General features: G+C 43.6%; 1 protein-coding gene across 1 annotated transcript in view; it reads right to left on the reverse strand.

The window, feature by feature from the left end:
* Positions 1 to 2,499: 2,499 nt before the first annotated feature.
* Positions 2,500 to 19,037, reverse strand: part of LOC118787001 (nidogen-1-like) — a 30,076-nt gene continuing 13,538 nt past the window's right edge. Inside the window, exons 6-20 of the mRNA XM_036542382.1 lie at positions 18,611 to 18,856; positions 18,022 to 18,222; positions 17,465 to 17,698; positions 16,590 to 16,727; positions 15,377 to 15,505; positions 14,856 to 14,999; positions 13,900 to 14,019; positions 9,236 to 9,466; positions 8,931 to 9,103; positions 7,139 to 7,265; positions 6,628 to 6,799; positions 5,940 to 6,097; positions 5,405 to 5,528; positions 4,472 to 4,584; positions 2,500 to 3,495 (exon numbers count right to left, since the gene is read on the reverse strand). Of these exons, the coding sequence (XP_036398275.1) occupies positions 3,365 to 3,495; positions 4,472 to 4,584; positions 5,405 to 5,528; positions 5,940 to 6,097; positions 6,628 to 6,799; positions 7,139 to 7,265; positions 8,931 to 9,103; positions 9,236 to 9,466; positions 13,900 to 14,019; positions 14,856 to 14,999; positions 15,377 to 15,505; positions 16,590 to 16,727; positions 17,465 to 17,698; positions 18,022 to 18,222; positions 18,611 to 18,856 (2,441 nt within the window). The 3' untranslated portion in view covers positions 2,500 to 3,364. The remainder of the gene's footprint in view (positions 3,496 to 4,471; positions 4,585 to 5,404; positions 5,529 to 5,939; positions 6,098 to 6,627; positions 6,800 to 7,138; positions 7,266 to 8,930; positions 9,104 to 9,235; positions 9,467 to 13,899; positions 14,020 to 14,855; positions 15,000 to 15,376; positions 15,506 to 16,589; positions 16,728 to 17,464; positions 17,699 to 18,021; positions 18,223 to 18,610; positions 18,857 to 19,037) is intronic.

Below are 19,037 nucleotides of genomic sequence, written 5' to 3' on the forward strand. Positions count from 1 at the left end.
GGATTGTACCTTAATGCCGTTACATAACTGCAGTGTGTTAAAAACTATAGAAATTGAAATTACAAAAAAATAAAAAAATAAATAAATAAATAATAATAATACATTAAACGTTTATATTAACTTCATTAGAATGTGTTATCGCTCTGAAGATTATTAAAAATGGGATTTGAAAATCCCACTAAAACCTTGACATACAACGTAACCAAAGTGAAGTGTCAGTTTTACGATGAAACACAAGGGGGCTCTCTACTCCTTCAAGTTTATCAGTAGGATTATAGACACCTTTTCAGACGATCTAACAGTGAGATCGTAATATTTAATACTTAAATAGAAACGCATTTTTAACGTTAATGTATTCTTAAGGGAATGGTTACAGGTTAATCCACACCAAAAACAAAACATTAAATTAACTCTGAGAGTTAAAATTCACATTCTGTACTCTGCATAAAGAGCTGTATTAATATCTTTATTGAAGCTGTAATGGTTAATATCATAGAAAGATGTGTAGAATGAACATAGTTATCATAAGTGATCAATATCATGCAATCACCAGACTTTATTATTATTTCTGGGACATTAACTTGTGTTGAAATACACACACACACACACACACACTGTCAGTGCTCCCGCCCCCTAGCTATTGTGTTTTGTTTTTCCCTGTCCATGTGCTTTTGTTTTCCTTGTGTTCTAGCCCTGCCCCACTCTCTGCCCTGTCTCCGCCCACCCGATCATCCCCTCCTGCCTGCTTACACACCTGCTTCCCATCTCCTCGTCAGCCCAGCCCTATATCTACCCTGCTTGTCTCTGTCTTGTTGTCAGTTTGTTGCAGTGTGTTTTTACCTGTCTTGTTCCCACCGTGTTTTCTGCCTGATAGCTGTTCCCCGAATTGACCCTGCCTGCTCTTCGACCTTGCTCCTGCCTGCTGTCCTGCCTTGTTCACCTGATCTTCCTGACTATCTGGTTTGACCCTGCCTGTCCCCGGCTTTGATTCCTGACTGTGTTTGGACTGCCTTCCTGGTATTTTGACCCTGCCTGTTTTGGACTGCCTGCTTGTTCTACGACTCTGTTAATAAACGCCTGGATTCTGGAGTTCTCGTGGTCCACGCCTGAGTCCTTGCCTGTGCCCTGACACACACACACACACACACACACACACATACAGAAACGCACACAATTAATGAAGTGGACTGTAAATAAGCAATACATAAAACAATAAGTGCTTATATTTTGAAAGGTCAGCAATAAGTTATATTGTTTGAATGGATAAAGTTACTTGAAAATATGTTATGAACAAATAAAAATTATTGTTTAACATAAAAAGTTTGGTGAAATATTGTGCAAGAGTCAATGGAAAATACAACACTCTCGACCTTAAAACCAGCGTGTCATTTGTGAGGAAGAAAGAAGACACTTTATTTTCTTAAATCCAGTTTGTGTGTGTTCTTGTTCTCCCGGAAACTGGTCTACTACTGGTCTAAAATCGTCTTATCTCTCAGATATATAGAACATAAACATGCCCAATATGACAAGCCAGTTTACAATAAAATTTGACAAATTTATGAGTGTATCCTGTTAGTACTTCACTTAAAGGATCCTGTCATAAAATGGTGCACATCAAGGCCTCAATTGATAAAAATATATGTTGAAAATAGGTTTATTTTTGGCATGTGAATTTTTAAAGCTTCTGTGAGACCCACCTCTGAAAATCCATCCACTGCAGAAAATTGTGACTGTTGATAACAATCAAAATTTAGAAGTGATGAATAGTTTTCTATTCTATTTATTTTTTTATTCTATTTAGAAATCCTGTAAAGAAATGTGTGTTGTGTTTTGTGTGTGTGTGTGGATGTGCATGTGTGTGTGTTTTGCAGGGATGAGGGAGGTTGGTGTCCCACAGGGGAGGTGAAATATAACATAAAAAACACAGATATCACAGAGAAGAGTTATTTTCATTTTGTCTGCAAAGCAAAGCCAGTGACAAAACTCCTAACATGCAACACACCATATGACTCATTTCAGTTGTCAGATTAATCCAATGACTATAAAACTCCTAAGATCATATGGCAGTTTATGTTCTGTTCCATGAAATATAACAGAAGAATATCATAATTTAATGTTTAAAAAAGCAGTTCTAAGCAGCAAAAGAAAACAAAGGGAAATTGTAAATCCATAGCAAAACATTTTCAGCCTTAAGGATACAATCAGTGTTGACCCCCCAGTTGGATTATTTTTTAAAATGTTTTGAGCATGTTGTTTTTAATCTTATATTGCTAAAGGCAGAATTCTTGTATAGCAGAGACTGTATATTAGCATTTATAAATTAATAATTAGCAGGTCATTGTATTTAAAACTGTATAGACTACTGAGTGCTATATTCACAAGCAAAAGTGACGTCCCAATGAATGGAAGAAACAGTTCAGCCAACAGATATTATGATGTTTTTCAGAAAGAACAGTACACGTTTCTCTACAAAAAAAAGTTGTTTAATTGGATAGCTGTACAGAATGTAAACGTTTCTGTTGCTCCAGCTGAATATACAGAGCATGTATATCAACTCTACGTAATACTTCAATGTAAGGCTCCAATTCTATGAGGGGATTGAATCCTCAGACACACAGCGAGGTCCACCATTTGCAGGCGCCGGTCTCAGAGGAGCACAAATCAAATGTACTGTGTTCATCGCCATACACTTCCTTTCACATTCTGCTACAGACTGTAAACTTCACAGTAATACCTGATAGTTTAAAAGGCACCGAGAGAAAGTGACTCCCAGCGAAGGCGCTTTGTTGAATGTACCAGCCATTTATAAATCTGGTTTGTAAGAGCCATTTGCTTTGTGTGCACTTCACACACAGTCCTAGTAAAATAAATTTACTTCCTGTGCACTGGTCGTCCAACTAAGCACATTCCCTGGGTTTCATTTTCAAATACTTTTGACCTTTTTTATAAACCATAAAATTAATTTCACGCTCAAATTAGATATACGTGTTAACTGATAATTATAAGATAAACTATTCATAATCTCACACAGAACAACCTAAGGCACCCTTTAAATCTGTTTAATTTGCTCCACAGATGTACCTCAAATACGATACGTCTATATTCGGATTCATTTACAGTACAAAAACAAAACAACAGTCACTAGATTTAACAAAGTGACTGAAACATTATAATATGTCCAATTCATTGTTAAAAAGTACTGGGATTTAAAAAAAGAATGTGGAGACACTGTGGCACTGGTGCTTAGTGGCATTATCGAGTAACTATAGTGTCACATGTGAAATGACACATCCTTTAGCACCAGATTAGAAGGAGTTCTCCAGGCAAGCCCCTGTTGGGGAATGCTCATCGGCTCTACTCTTTCTCAATACCTATTCTGTCTGTCCACACAGCTCACACCCACAGCGTTGTCAGGGCACAGGCAGGAGCGACCAGCAGGGGTTGCTAGACACAAATGTGTGCAGCCTCCGTTGTTTACTGTGCAGTAGTTTTGCCCTGAGGAAAGAAGTTGGGAGTCAGTGTAAAGTGACCGCAATGGGAAAGAGCCATGTCTCACGCGAACCAGGTGAAGACACTCTCTCAACCTCAAATAGCATCTAGAGGCATGGTATCACATGACATAATATGTCTACATCACTTAGGAATGTGGTTTCCGTTGGAGAGCATGGCTGAAGGTTGCCAGCTGTTCATAGAGGAGCTAGGGTGCACAATCAACAACGTGACAAAAAAAAAAAACTGCAGCACTTTCACATAATGTAACATGAGCCACGGTGATGAGCCCCTAAACTCCATCGCCTTTTTCCAAAGCGAAGAAAAATTCTGGTATGGATTTGTTGTAGCTTCATAAGGTAAACGCACAGCATAAGCCCATCAATGCCTCTTGCATCGGGCCAGATCAGGATAATGCACCATGAACCCAGATGTGCGGGAAGGCTGGGATTTGCATTCCTCCCAACCTGAGTAATTGCATCCAGACAAGGGAATTGGGCAGGGTCTGGGGCAGAAGCAGTATTGCACTCCACAGTGCAGGGATCTGTCAATGACAATCAGTGCTGACCCGATACAACAAACCCCTCAAGCTATGCTCTGCAGCAACACAGGCAGAAAAAAGGATGGTAGAAAAAAATCACCCTGCTTCTGATTGAAGGAGCAGGTCTGCATTTTGGCTTATTGCTTTCTTTTCCAATTAAGGACTTCAGGGCCCGAGTGTTAAGCTTTGCACAGCTACTGTGAGCATTACATGGATGGCAGAGAGGGTCACAGTTAGTGGGGTGGAGTTGAGTTAATACAGGGGTCTCTTATTCAGTAGGGACACATCATCAGAGGAAACAAAAGAACGGTCCTCTCTCCTCATAGTTCTCACCTTCAAAGTTGTGACTGGGTAATGGGCTGAACCTTCCAATTACTGAAACTGAAGTATACATAATTTAATGGAGTCTTGGAGGTGACGTGACCGTAAGTTTGAACGTACCGGAGGGGCACTGGGCATAGGCTGTCGTGATCCCATATAGCCGGGATCGCTTCTGCGGCAGGTACTCCTCCGTCTCCCGCCCCACAGGCCGGTCCACCGCGATCACCGCGTCCCTGGAATGGCAAACACACGACCCAGGCGCTCAGACGGACGCAGGACAGACACGGGCATGCATGAAACACACACTCCACAAGAACTATGCAGTGTCTCACTGGATTCCTCACAGAGCATGCTACTGCTCACTCTAGAGAATCGTTTGCACTGGCGAGGTCAAACCACCAATGAGATCAGAGGAAGACCCCCGACCTGCCCCTAAAGCGGATGCCCGCAGGGCTGGGAGGAAATTACAAGCAGCTGCCATGGCCTGATCGGACTCCCTGCCTCCCTGCTGAATAACAGCACACACAGCGGCGACATCTTTCCCTCTGTGGAGGGGCGAGCAGGAAGCCTCTAGTTCTGCAGGACACTGTCTGGGTCTGGGGCGTAATTCAATCCCCCCGCCACCCACCCCCATCGGCACAGAGGGCCTTGAAAACAGACGTTCTAGTGAATTTCACCACGGACATGCCGGACTTTCTCTGCATCGACTGTAGTGATGTAAACGTAGTGATGTAACCGGCGGTGCAGTGGAACAGCGCGTCCCTGACCGTCTCTCCAGCCCACGTCTTTGTTACCCGCGGCACTAATGGCTTCTCCATAAGGAGGGCTGACAATGGCGCTTTCTGGATCCCCGCTGCGGAGCTGCTGAATGCTGCCGTTGTTGGCTCTGTACCCATGGGACCGACATGAGGGGGCTCATTCTTCTCCCGTGCTGTTCCACAAATCCCCGCCCGTCCGCTTGGAATTCCCCGCTGATGGACCCGCTCGTCCTATGGCGAATGGGAGAGCCACGGTCGGAATTGCAAAGCATGCGGTACAAAATGCCTGGAATACCTCCTCCAGTCGGTGTAGTAGAGATTCCTCCCGTAGGCTGCAATTGCGAAGGGGTACTGGATGCCCTCCATCACTTTTCGGCGGTCGCTGTGGCTGGGGTTCATGCACTCTACCTTGCGAGTACCTGCAGCACAGAGACAGCCCCTTATTCTTCAGATCTCACTGGTGACAAACGGGACTCGCTGACCGAGAGGAGAGCTATATTTAACAATGCAACTGACAAGCATTAAATGAGGCCAACAGGGCTAGAATCGTTGAGTTCTTTATGCGCAGTGAAAGCTATCAACCAACTACCCAGTCTAAGTACATAAGTCTGCATTATGAAAACCCTGAGTGATGGCCTTTCTGGCCTTTCAGGATTTAGATGAAGTCTGGCCACTTTAATAGGCTGTTTTCCGTCTCTGAAAGAGCAGGTATAAATTTAACAGGATGGTAAAATTTTTTACTCCTTTTCTTGCCCCAAGTCAGTGTATGTAGCTGACACGCGCACAAATCCATGTGTCATTCACAGCAGTGTCGATTATCTTAAGCCCACCTGCATCAGCCCAGCACAACAAGGAAGTCTGGGGGTCATAGGTCAAGCCATTGGGCAGTCCCAGGTTGTCCATCACCAGCACTCTCCTGTTGGTCCCATCCATATAGGAGGTCTCAATCTTGGGGCCGTCTCTGTTCCAGTCAGCCCAATAGAGGTGCCTGGAGGGGGTAGAGATGTAGATGTAACCTTTTCAAACTTAATATCTAAACAGATAGCAGTGACTGGCAACAACAAAAGACATGAACTCCATTCCAGACTTCGTATACACTGTTTATATGATCTGCTAGCTTGCTAAATTGAAGATTTAACATAAATTTTGAGGTATTCTGCAGAGTGGGTGATATGCTGTTAAAGTTCTTTGCTATATGTATGTGTATAATCTATGATGACATTGTGGCAAAGCACACTATGTAATTTTTGGAAACATGTTGCAACAATAGTATAATATATAAAAATACACAAAATACAGTTAGTTGTCTTTAACAGTGAAATCAATGAATAGTACTGTTCTTTCTTCGGTGTGGTGGCATTATTTGCCAATGCTGAAAATCAAACCCTGCTTAACATATATTTGTTCTGTTACGTAGAGGGGACATTACACAGGGATGAGTTTTTTAATCCCATACTACATCTTTCAAAGACTCATCCCAATAGAGTTCCATCCGCTGTGAGACAATGCAGCACACACCCGTGAGCTGGGTCAGCAATGATGGGGCGGGGGTTGACCAGGTCAGTGTCGAACAGCACCCTTCGCTGGCTTCCGTCCAGAGAGGCCACCTCGATGTGGTCCCGCATGGAATCCGTCCAGAACATGGTGCGGCCCAGGTGGTCAATAGCGATTCCTTCAGGGCTCACCAGATCTGAGGGACAGTGAACAAAGCACCGCCTTTCATAGGCAACTGATGCCTCTGAGCACCCTTCCCACCAGCAACCTTTGTCACGAGTCGCTACTGTTACGAATACATTCAGCTTCTTAGCAGACGTTCTTACCCAGAGTGACTACATAGGTTACAATTCTTCCATGTTATCTGTTTATACAGCTGGATATTTACTAAGGCAATTCTGGGCTGAGTGCCCTGCCCAATGGTGTGAAAGTAGTCCTCTGGTCCTTACCACTACAACATACTATTAACCAGGTACTTGGGTTGTGGTTACAGTGTGGTCACCAATAAACCAATGAGAATGCTGCACGTATGGACCTGTTCTGATGATTGTGATGGGCTCTCCCCCCTGGATGCTGGCCTTGCTGATGGAGGGCCCAGTGATGTCGGTCCAGTACACCATTTTTTCCACGCAGTCATAAGCCACCGCAATAACCACCTTGTCCTGGGGATTAGAGGGCATGAAAAACATCAGTGTGCATGAGAAATCCCTTGAAATTCTGTTTTTCTACAGGCAATTACAACATAAACCCTTTCTTGCATAATATAGTCCAGGAGGACCTCCACAAGAAAGGACAGAAGGAATTTGCCCAGCATTTGTGCCAATGTCAAGATCAAAACAAACAGTGTTCAATTCAGTATAAAGAAGAGAAATGTATTGCAAGACAGGCCTAATCGTATTATTGAAGTCTGGCTTTATTGCATTGCTTATTATATTAGTGGTGCAGTGCTATGATTAATGAGCAACATTAGGTATTCTTCCCCCGGTAGTTTGAGAAAATGTCTTCCGTGTAATCGCTGAGAACTGGCAAGCTTAAGTACACAGCTAACTCAATATTCCTCCTGCAACCAAAACCAGCTGAAATGTTAAGTTGAAAGTTTTGGCCACCACAAGCTGGTAAGAAGAAAAGCCCAGAGCTCTGACTGTGCCATTTATTTTCTACAGATAATCAGGAGATTGTTCCAGTGGAATTCAATACATTCAGGAGTGGGCGTGCTTTGTAGCGCACTGTAGAGAACAATGCACTCAGGGTTAAGCCACGAAACATTTGAAATGGATCAATGTTTGGAGCATTTTTTGAAAGGTTTACTTGCTGTCATCTCAAACAGCAGATATGATGCAAAAAGAGAGTCTTATATTTCAAGAAAACTGTATTTCAAGAAACTGAATTTCATGCTTTCAACATGACAAAAGTAATAACAGATTATAATCATCACTGTATTACTTCATCTGGTATCAGATCAAAACTTTGTGTTGATGTCATGAAATATGCTTTAATGGTAACTATTACCAGAAAGAGGGTTCTATACTTCACCAAACAATGCCAGAATTTGTAATCTGATTTTAAATTAGTTACAACAGAAATGACCATCTTCATAAGAAAGAAAAATCAATAACTTGCATGACTAACTGCAGCTCCAAAATACATAAATGAATTATCCACAGTAAAATTATATAATGCTATTAAATACAAAAAACAATCAAATATCCACAGTGGAAGGCAGCTAGAATATTTTAAATTCCTACATTCTTTCAAATGGCAACCAATTCATTAATCCCACCAGACATTTGTTTCATACAAATGAGTACCCGCATAAAGAAGGTCCAAAGCAACCATTTTTTTAGCCACCAGCAATTTGTATTCACTTGATAAGAAAATGAATACAATAAAATACTGTATAAATGACATCCAGTCCAGCCTTGTATCCAAGAGACAGTGGTCAACTAGAAGAAATAGCCGGCCGGTGAACCCCTAGGATACAGTAAAATTCGCAGTGGCAGTCCAGATGGCCCAGGCACAGCCACCTCCTTCACCTTAGTGAAGAAGGAGCAGAGTGAATCACTTTCCAAACATTCTTTCCAGACAATTCTTTTTTCACCTATTTATAATGCGCTGAGATGGGGAGACATGTCCTGCTTCAGCACTAACACATATATGCATAATATGGAATTACTGGCAATAGTGACAGAGAGGAGAATGTTTGTCTGGCCTGTTTACTCCATATCAAGCCCAGTATCTGAGATCACCTTGAATTGCTATGATGGGAAAAGAGCATCTCAGTGGGCTAGTGTGTTGTTCACAGGCCAGGTGACAGGCTCTGGACTTACGGGGAGATGCAGCAGGGTTTTGGCCTCACTCTTTTTCATGCTCTGGCCATCCAGGGGGATGTGCTCAATCTTCCCACTCTGGGCAAACAGTAGGTGGGTTCCTGGGGACAGCGGGGTGACATCAGGCCTTGGGGTGGGCCGCACAGGGGGAGGCAGAACGCCCTGGTCAATACCTGAGGAGGGGGGGGCAGGGTCAGGGTCAAGACAGACAGATACCGATCGACACAGCTCAAAATCGCCAAGCAGAGTATGACGTCCCATTGTCACGACAGCCCACTCTTCAACCCGATTCGACGTTCACTCACACGAGGGGGTGCTGCCAGGCCCAGTGCGGGTGCCCGGGATCTCCCGCCCGTTCCGGTCGACGCACCAGCACTGCCCAATGCTGCCGTGGCACTGCATGGGCTCGTAGTTACCCAGGGAGTCACAGGACGGCACGTAGACGCCAGGGATGGGGCGTGGCCTCCGAGGGCCGTGGGCCGAGGAGGAAGCGAGGATACTGTCCCTCTCACGCTCACACTGTGTCTTCTCACGCTCTGGTGGTACAGGTGGGACAGGAAAACCGAAGGGTTAGAGGGATTCGACAACCAGGCCACAGTCATAATTCTTTTACCATGTTTTGATCTATTTACGGCACCACATCTCCAGGAGAAGGCGGTCACAGCTTTGTATCTTCAGTTCTCTGCTGTTCCCACCTCTAGACATGCAATGTATGCCAACTGTAAATTTCCCTCCTTTGAAAAGGTTGCGTGGAATCAAGGTTATAATAGTTTTACATTTTCAAATTCGTTTTTATTTTGATAATATGTTTGTATTCAGTCTGAATTTCCGTTTAGTTTTAGTTAGTTTCACCAGTGTTTTCATTAGTTTCAGTTTAGCTTTTATTTCATGGACTCATTTCTATTTCGTTTTAGTTTATTATAGTTTTAGTTTTAGTAATGTTAGTTAAGGAGAAAAATAGTCTAAGATTAGTGCAGCATGAAAAATTATCTGCTTATCATTGAAGACATCAGCATTTCAAGACTAAACTTAACATATGAGATACATTTGTTTCAGACTACACAGAATTTTGGGAGTGTGACCAGTGGCGGCTCCTGTCAAATCTCTTGGGGGGAGGGGGCAATTGTTGCGATGATGGCTAAGTGGTGACCCGTTCAATGGGTAAAGTAACAGCTAGCTAACTTGACATTGTCACATTGAATTGAGCAGGGGTAGCAGAACAAAACGTTACCTACTCCGCAGCCTGCTAGCCACGTTTTCCGCTCATACCAGCTCCGCGAAAATCCCCAGTTATACGATTCCCCCCCCTTTGTAGATACTTACTTGGTGTTTTAATTTAGTCTGGGTGGTCCTAATTCTTTAGCTGCCAATTTATCCTGCTTACTTGACACTGATTGGACTATGATATTCAGAGGCAGGACAAACTGTCTAGAACAGTCACAGCTAGCGTAGCACTGTGGTAGGATGTGTGATGTGAAAAAATTCCCTCCCTTTCCTCCTTTGGTGGTGTGTCGCCCGATCACCCTAAGGAACAAGCCGCCCCTGAGTGTGACACCCGACGCCTTGAATGGATACGACCTCCGCCGTCTTGAAACGATAACGACAATAATTTTTTGTCTTTTCTTATTTCATTTTTATTAGTTTTTTTCTTCGGGTAAATTATTTTATTTCAGTTTATGAAAATGTCTAAAAACCATTACTTTTCATCTTAGTTTTAGTATACGATAATAACCCTGCGTGGAATTCAGACCAAAAGAGCAACAGATGCTCTGCTGAATGTGGGTTTGGCAGTAAAATGTAAAAGTAAGACGTAAAAGAGTTTAATTGTCTGCACACTATTGTCAAGAAAATGAGAAAGCCTCAAAACGCATCCTCTACTTCCAAGCAGACAGGAAACGTCTTAATGTGGGAAATGATTTATGAGATCATGGTGCAAAGCTAGAACCAGGACAACTTCTTGTGTAAACTGGATCTGAAAAACCATCATCACTGACACATGAATGGAAAGAAAGGCCTTTACAACCTTTGCCTATATTGTAAGAACAAAAGACTGAGATCAGTTTGTCTTAAGCTTCCTGGTTGACCACTATTAACAGCATTCATTAGATTAACATTCAACTCAGTGAACCTGTATCTCAGCTGTGGAGGTTCCCCTTCAGAGGCGTGTAAAATTCAACACAGCTGTTGTCTTAATAATGTATGTCAGCATTGATGTCTCTGGAATAAGTGGGATGAATTGCACAGTGCAAGTGTGCAAACCCTTGGGAAAGAAAGTAAACATCAATCTTTTGTGATAGGCAACAGTTGTGATATAACATTCATCATGAGAGAAGGCACACCAGGGTCAAAATCTACAGGATACAGTTAATACACTGACAAGTCAGAACATGGGATGTAAGTGATGCCTTTCGACAAGTTACGCATCAAAAGGGACAAAATAGCTGCTCCAAGAGTTCTGAAATACGACAAACCACAACAAAGAGGTGAAAAACTATCATTAGCAAGGCATCCACCACATGACACACTTGTGGTACTGAACAAGTGGCAGCATCTACACTAACATGAAGTCTGCAATTAGCAGACCAATCTAGATCTGCAATATATATATATATATATATACGGACAAAAGTATTTGGCCACACCTGTTTTTCAGGGTTTTGGCTAGGCCCCTTGTCTCCAGTGAAGGGCAATCTTAATGCTTCTGCATACCAAGACATTTTGGACAATGCTAAAATTCCAACTTTGTGGCAACAGTTTGGGGAAGGCCCTTTTCTATTCCAACATGACTGCGCCCCAGTGCACAAAGCAAGGACTATAAAGACATGGTTTGATGAGATCGGTGTGGAAGAACTTGACTGGCCCGCACAGAGCCCTGACCTCAACCCCATCGAGCACCTTTGGGATGAACTGGAACGGAGATTGCGAGCCAGGCCTTCTCGTCTAACATCAGTGCCTGACCTCATAAATGCTCTACAGAATGAATGGGCACAAATTCCCACAGAAACACTTCAAAATCTTGTGGAAAGCCTTATATATATAAATATAAAATATAAATATATATAGTTGTTAGGTGCAGCACACAATTCAACACACAGTACTAGTGAAATACACATTTCCAGACACTGGCTGTCATGTAGCTCTATCTCAGTTGATACTATGCTTCCTTGTGAGGGAAGGAAAATAACTTTCTTGCTGTGATGGTGTATCTCAAAAAACCACCTCATTAGTACACGAGAAACCTGATACAGCAGGACATTTACAGACTAAATAAAATCCCCAGTAGACCAATCACTGACTAAAGCAGATCATATATGCCTTTGTAAGAGAGCGATCACCTTCTTAGCTCTTAGGAAAGTGTGGGCTCCAAAGCCAGTGTCACGGCTCTGCTTTGCCGGATTCCTATCCCCTCAAAATGACTCGCTGTGTTGCTGCGGCAGTCTGTGTGTGGGCCACACGTCAGTGTCAATGCTAAACATTTCTCACAGAGGAGCCCATTTCACGGTGGCACCCAGTACAAATTGGTGCTGGAGCAGAGAGGTCAAAGGTGCAGAAGTTTTACAACCACAATCTACTGGCCAAATACAACACATTGTGGTGAAGGGCACTTAGCCAGCAACAACCAGCAACAACCTCTTGTCTTTTACAGGGTAGTGGATTAACTGTCAGTTCCAGAGAAACACCCATGGCTTCTATTATCATTACACTTTCATTGCAAAGCAGGTAGTTATGCCTTCTACTTCTGCCTGTCCTCTTGTTTCACAGCACTGCTGAAAGCACGCGGCCGATACCAGGTTTACCACACTGTTTTATTTCGTTGCTTCGTTGAAGCACCACGGGAAATTATGGGATGGGAGTTAGCAAAGAGCGTGCTGCTGTTCCAGCCCTGAAGCTGCCCACACATCGTGGGCAGACCTCTGTGTTTATAACTGTTACAAGTCCGCTATGGCTACAGCGGACATTCTATCAAAACAGCGTCGCTTCTCTGTGCGCGCAGTGCTCTCCATTAAAATGCTTTCACCTACTCTGCATTCCTGGAAACGAGACACGTTCCAGCTGGCACCATAAAGCATTAGTACAGTATCATAATACAAACACTGCTCACATTAGGAAGATTAATAGAAATCAAAATGAAAAAAAAAGGGAAAACCCTTTTGGTCACTTAAAGGCTTGTAAAAAAAAAAAAAAAAAAAATACACATCTGAAAACGGGCCTCAACAGTTGTCCGCTGTGGAGCTGCACATATACCAGTGTCATGCTTGCCACGTTTAACAAACTCCGTGGGAGTTACAGATTTTCACGCTTGAGTCTCCCAGGAGTAAAATAGCCATCTTTTTGGACCTTAAATATACCTTACGCAATTCATACATCAAACCTTTCGCTTTGATGTAATGTTTTGTCCTCAATCAACACTTTTCCTGACAGAATGAGCTCTCTCTTTGTTTTGATTGTGGATACCAATATCAGTATGTGCGAAATTTTAGATTTTTTATGCTACTTTACTTCAGGGAAATAATGTCATATAGATTCTTAGCTATATAATTTTTTATCCCTTCCAGAGCCTGCTCATGAAATTTTAGTTAAATGATCACCAAATGTCATAAATATTGACTTAAAGTATAATTTAAAATTGAAAACAAAATTATACAACATCTGACATTTTTATTAAAAAAAAAAATGAAAATACAACAAATATCAAAAATTTGTTAAAAGAAAATGGACATAAAGTGTAATGCTGTTAATGTCCCACTGTTCAGATAAAATTTTGGCCGAGGTTTAACATGATTAGGATGTCTTGGAATTCTCAAGGCATTTTTAAATTAGGCTTCCCTGACTTGAGCCTTTTGTCAATCATTTCCCTCCCACCATAAACAGAACTGGTTTATGGACCCAAATGGATAAGGGTGGAACAGGCTCAGGGTGAGACAAACCAGGTGGGTAGTAAGCTGGGGGGGGGGTTGTGGTGACCTACCAGAGGAACAGTGGAAGCCATCACCATGGAAACCAGGCCTGCACTGGCAAGTGAATGAGCCCTGCGTGTTGTAGCACACAGCGTTCTGGTGGCACCTGCTTGGCTGGCATTCATCTATATCTGCACGGGGAAAAGATCGGGCTGATTTGCACAAACAACACAATTCTACAGATTAACATCACAGAATCCTCTTAAAACTTGCAAAAAAAAAAAGTCTTCCTTCTCATGCTGACCAGGGAGAAATGTAAATTCCTGTTGGGAGCTGGCAGAGGGCCAAAGGCAGTGCTTTTTAAAGTGAGGACAAGCGAATATAATCTGCAGCTGTGCTCCAGGTCCTATGTTTCCTGCCGGGTCACTGATCTGAGGTCCTGTGTTCGCTCAGGGAGTATTGCTGAGCCTTCCTCTCATGGGAGCAACAGGGCAAGTGAAGCACAAGGTACAACACAGCTCGAGACAGAGGTTCAAAGGTGGTAAACTAGTTGTGTCCACTTGAGATTTTTGGTTTACTTTCCAAAACAGGTCTTAAGTGCTTAGCTGGGGTCACTCTTCAGATGGAAACTTAAATCCTGTGTTGTTCCAAGTGCAAATTATCTTCTGGTTCAAAGGCATCTCTAAAATGCTGAGGACACCTCTCCAAAATGCTAGTGGACACTACTCTATCAGGTCCTCAGAAATAATGTAGCTAATAAGTAGACTAGTGTGGGGCTGGCAGATGTTTCAGTATACACGCTTTGCCCATTGGGGCATATTTCATGTCGTGAGGCTCTACCTTAACTGAAACCTGTGTAACTTTAACAGAGATGATAGGTTGTCAGCGATCCCCCTATTTTCAATTATGCAAAATTAACAATCGAACAATCAATCAAAAAATCACCACTACAAAGTATCAGCTTTGTGCACTGCTCCTTGCCCGTCGCTTCTCCCACGGAAAGGAGACGGCGCCCAGGCTTGCTCACCCCGGCAGGCTCGGCCGTCGCCCACGAAGCCCGGGAGGCAGGAGCAGATGTATGAGGAGCCCCCGGTGTAGCTGCAGCGCGCCCGCTGCGGAATGTCGCAGTCGTGAGTCCCGGCCTGGCAGTGGTCAGTGGGATTGTTTACCTCTGCAACGGAGCGCAAAGCGAGGGAAGGTCATGAGGGGGCATCACGCCAATCAATTAGCACAGAAATCAGTAGCATCCTGGTGCTGATTGAGGAAAAAATAGCAAGCGGGCACTGATGCAACTGAGGAGACACCGCACATGATGTGACCTGTTTTTTTTTTTTTTTTTTTTTTACATTAGTTGCCTCTTTAATGAACAGTAAGACAAAATAATTCCCTTTTTATACTCAACCATCTCCATGAACCATATCCATCATGTCTCCTTGACATGAATTAAAGACACTTAAACCTCTGAATGGATGGCAAGGAAGTAACTAGTTCCCCTCAGATCTGTGAAAACTCAAACGGATGCAAGCAGACACAAGCAGGCGCACGTACCGACGCAGGTCTGCCCGTCGCTGGCAAACTGAAAGCCCTCAGAGCACTCGCAGCGGAAGGTGCCGGGCTGGTTGTGACAGATGGCATGAGGGCCACATATCTGGGGTGTCTCCCTGCACTCATCAATTTCTGAGAGAGGAAGAAGAAGGAAAGACCTCAGGCTGAATCTCGTGATAGCGTATGTCCACCATTGTTTCATTACTTGCTGACTGTATTTTTCCACGCTATTAACATCAGAGCACTTTCATTCATGTTCTATTCATTCAGAGGCTTCATGTACACTTGGAAGGCACACTTCTCTACACATCTTCGTATGTCCCTCTTCCTTAGTAGACTTAAGATGTTGCAATGTGACAATGACAGGGGCAATTACACCATTTAACCAGATAAAAAAGAAAAAAAAAACATTATTTTAAAAGCAATTAACTTTGGCCATTAGAGTACTACTTTGTTACTAACAAAAAAGGAAAAAATAAGGATACTATCAGGTTTCATGATCGCAGAGGTTCCAAAGATATAATCTACCATGTTTGGCTTGCTTAAAAATGGCTTCCTATTGTTCAAAGGGCAAGATATATCCCTCATTAAAGACTTGCTCCATTGAAGAAAGAACATCAATGGGCATTGCAGTACGTGTAAGGGGTAACGTTGACTCTGGGTTGAATGTTTGGAGAAGGATGTCCTCCTTAATGAGATAGTTGGCTGTTTACATGACTAGCATTCAACTGGAGCATAATTCCTGCAGAGAGGGGATATCATGGCCAGTTTAAACTGCAGGAAGGAAGAAATTACATAGAATTTCTGAGGGGAAATTAAATGATGACTTTAGGGCATTAATGCTAGTCTTCTTCTGGTGTAAAAAAGCATATAGGGGTCACTGAGAACTCAAGACAAACAAATGCTCCTGACTAAAATGACCAGATTTGTTTCTAATTATGTTATCATTTCTCATAATCTTGTAATCTGTACATGAATAGACATCAAAACAGGTGCCATTCGTTTTAAAATATAACAATTATCACCACTGTCATAATCCAATTGTATGCATATAGAATATTGTACTCTAAAATTGAATTAATCCACTTTTAATAAATTATTTATATTAAATTACACATATCACATATGGTCCTTCTGTGTTGACTTTTGCAGAACGCTAAAAACCTACTAAACAGACACGTGAAGAAAAATGCCTGTGGGCCTGCATGTCTCTTACCATGACATGTCCTTCCATCCCCAGTGAAACCGGTAGCACACTCACAGGTGAACTGGTTCCCCTCCCCCGGTCGGCAGGCAGCGTTCGTATCACAGCCGTGTCGGCCGGTGAAGCAGGGGTTCTGTGCCGGCTCTCCACCTGCACACAGGCAGAGCAGTATCTCTCAGCGCTTTTGCACCTACAGTTTGCGAAGGGCCAGACTAGAACATGCAAAATAAGGCAGAATATGGAGCAATCTTCACTAGTCATCAAAGGTGATGTCTTGCACTTTAGGTGCCATACTTCTGAAACGACAACATCTGAAGCCAACTCCTAGGGTAACACACTCTGGAATGCCCTGAAAAAAATTTCGGACCACTGAAAGTCCTGTGGTAAATTTGCCAGTCCTGTTGGGTAGGGACAAAGGCTTCCTTTAACACTGAACTTAACAACATGTGGTGACCCCATAAGCAGTCCCATCTGCAGACAACAGCATGTAGGCACCATCTCCCAGTGCTCAGCAGAAACATGCAAATCCTGTATCTGACAGCTGCTTCTAGGGGGCTTTGAAGTGGCAGCTCAGACAGACCACATTTGGTCCACTGAGGAAGCGTGTTGCAGATGTTCATCTTTTGGCAATAAACTCCAGCTGAGTCAACCTGCTTACATAAGTATCCCCCCACACCCTCCCAACCCCATACTCTGACCTCCAATATCTCTCTCCCATACTAACCCCCCCCTCGGGTAGTGAATAATAATGCGGGAACAGAACAAGTCCCTTGCTAACCTTCACTGTCCATGTGACCTCATGGATTGCATTGTTTCTGATGTTATCTTTCTGATTTGCAGATTGCCAGAGAACCGTTGAATGAAAGGAAGACAAGAGGGGAAAATACCATGAATGGAGCCGATCTTGTTGCTCATGGCGTAGCGGATCAGTTTGTTGCTGGGGTCGTACATGACGAAGATCTGGTCCACACTGAGCTGCTGGGTGGGTGGAACAGACCTGGTGGCCTCATCATGGGGGCAGCTTTGGAAGAGGATGGTCTGCCTCCACTGGAAGCTCTTGCTCTGGATGCTGCCATCATACAGACTGATCTTGTACTCACGATTAGAAGAGGAGGTGATCACTGTGGAATTATAATATCTGTTAACTGTACACGATAATGTTCATTCTCCATTATCATCCAATATTGACCAACTGTAATATGCCTGAGTACTGCACAAGATTTTGGAATCATTCAGTAAGCCTTTACTCTGAGGACATTCCTCGATGACTCTCAGTGATGTAACTCAAAGCAAATGCTGTGGGAATGAAAGGATTTCCTCTCAGAGCCCTGACTCTTTACTGCTAACATAAAGCACCTCAGTCATCGGTGCACATGTTTTCAGTTTGCTTGACTAATGACAGAGGGTAACTCGGCATACTACTGGTGAACGCTGGAGGTCTTACTGTTGCTGCTGTACTGGTAGACCTCGGAGTAAGGCTCAATCTGCACAGTGGAGCCCCGCGGGATCTCCGGCAGTCTCCCCTCCAGCTGCGTGCTGACCACCAGGTGGTCATGCTCGTCGATGCCTTTGAACTCCTGTTTGATGGTCAGCTTCTCGTTCCCGGGCAGGAAGGTAACCTCCGCTTGGCGCGTGAACTCCCCACCTGCAGAGACACAGCAGGGAAACAAAGGCCAGTGCGTCTCTGGCGGGCTGCCCACTCACAATTTTGGCCCCACTCACAATCCTCTGTGAAGCCAATGAAATCACACTTCAAAAGCGAACATATCTACAGTTCTACAGCCAGATAGAAAAAAGCAGTTTCAGCTGCAATTCTTAGCCAAAGGCATGTGCAAGAGCACCAAAGAAAATGCGAAGTTCTCAAGCTGAGGGACAAATTGTAATTTTCAATCTGAAATACATTTTGCCAGTTCAAAATAAAGCTGAAGGGATTCAGAGTAGAGAGTGAAAATAGTGAGGAAATAAATCGTGTGAACAATAATTGGCATTAAATGAGGTTTTAAGGGCTCATCTGTGGAAAAAGGACCCCTTACCAATGATGCTGAAGCCATTCTCGTAGCCAGGCTGCTCCAAGGCAAAGGCCCAGCCGATAACCCCACCCAGGGAAGAGAGGGGGAGCAGGGATGGGCCCAGGCTGGCGGGGATGGTGCTGATGGCTATGTACGCCCGGCCATCGTTGGCCACCACGTAGGAGTGCAGGTCGTTGTTGTTGAGCTCCACTGGTGTGGAGCCCACAAACACCCTGCCGTTCACTTTACCATTCATCCTCTGGGGCTTGCCTACCAAATGACAGTGAAGTTATCCTCTCTCCCCTTTCATACGCCACTATTCAGATAAGATTATGCTGAGGAAACTTCGAAAAAGCTCCTGACCAAGACAGTCCTGCAATCTATATTGACAATATGTACACATGGAGAATCTCCCTGCTTGCAGTGGTTTCGCAATTTCATCAGCGGAACG

This window comes from Megalops cyprinoides, chromosome 1 (assembly GCF_013368585.1).
Source record: "Megalops cyprinoides isolate fMegCyp1 chromosome 1, fMegCyp1.pri, whole genome shotgun sequence".
NCBI lineage: Eukaryota > Metazoa > Chordata > Actinopteri > Elopiformes > Megalopidae > Megalops > Megalops cyprinoides.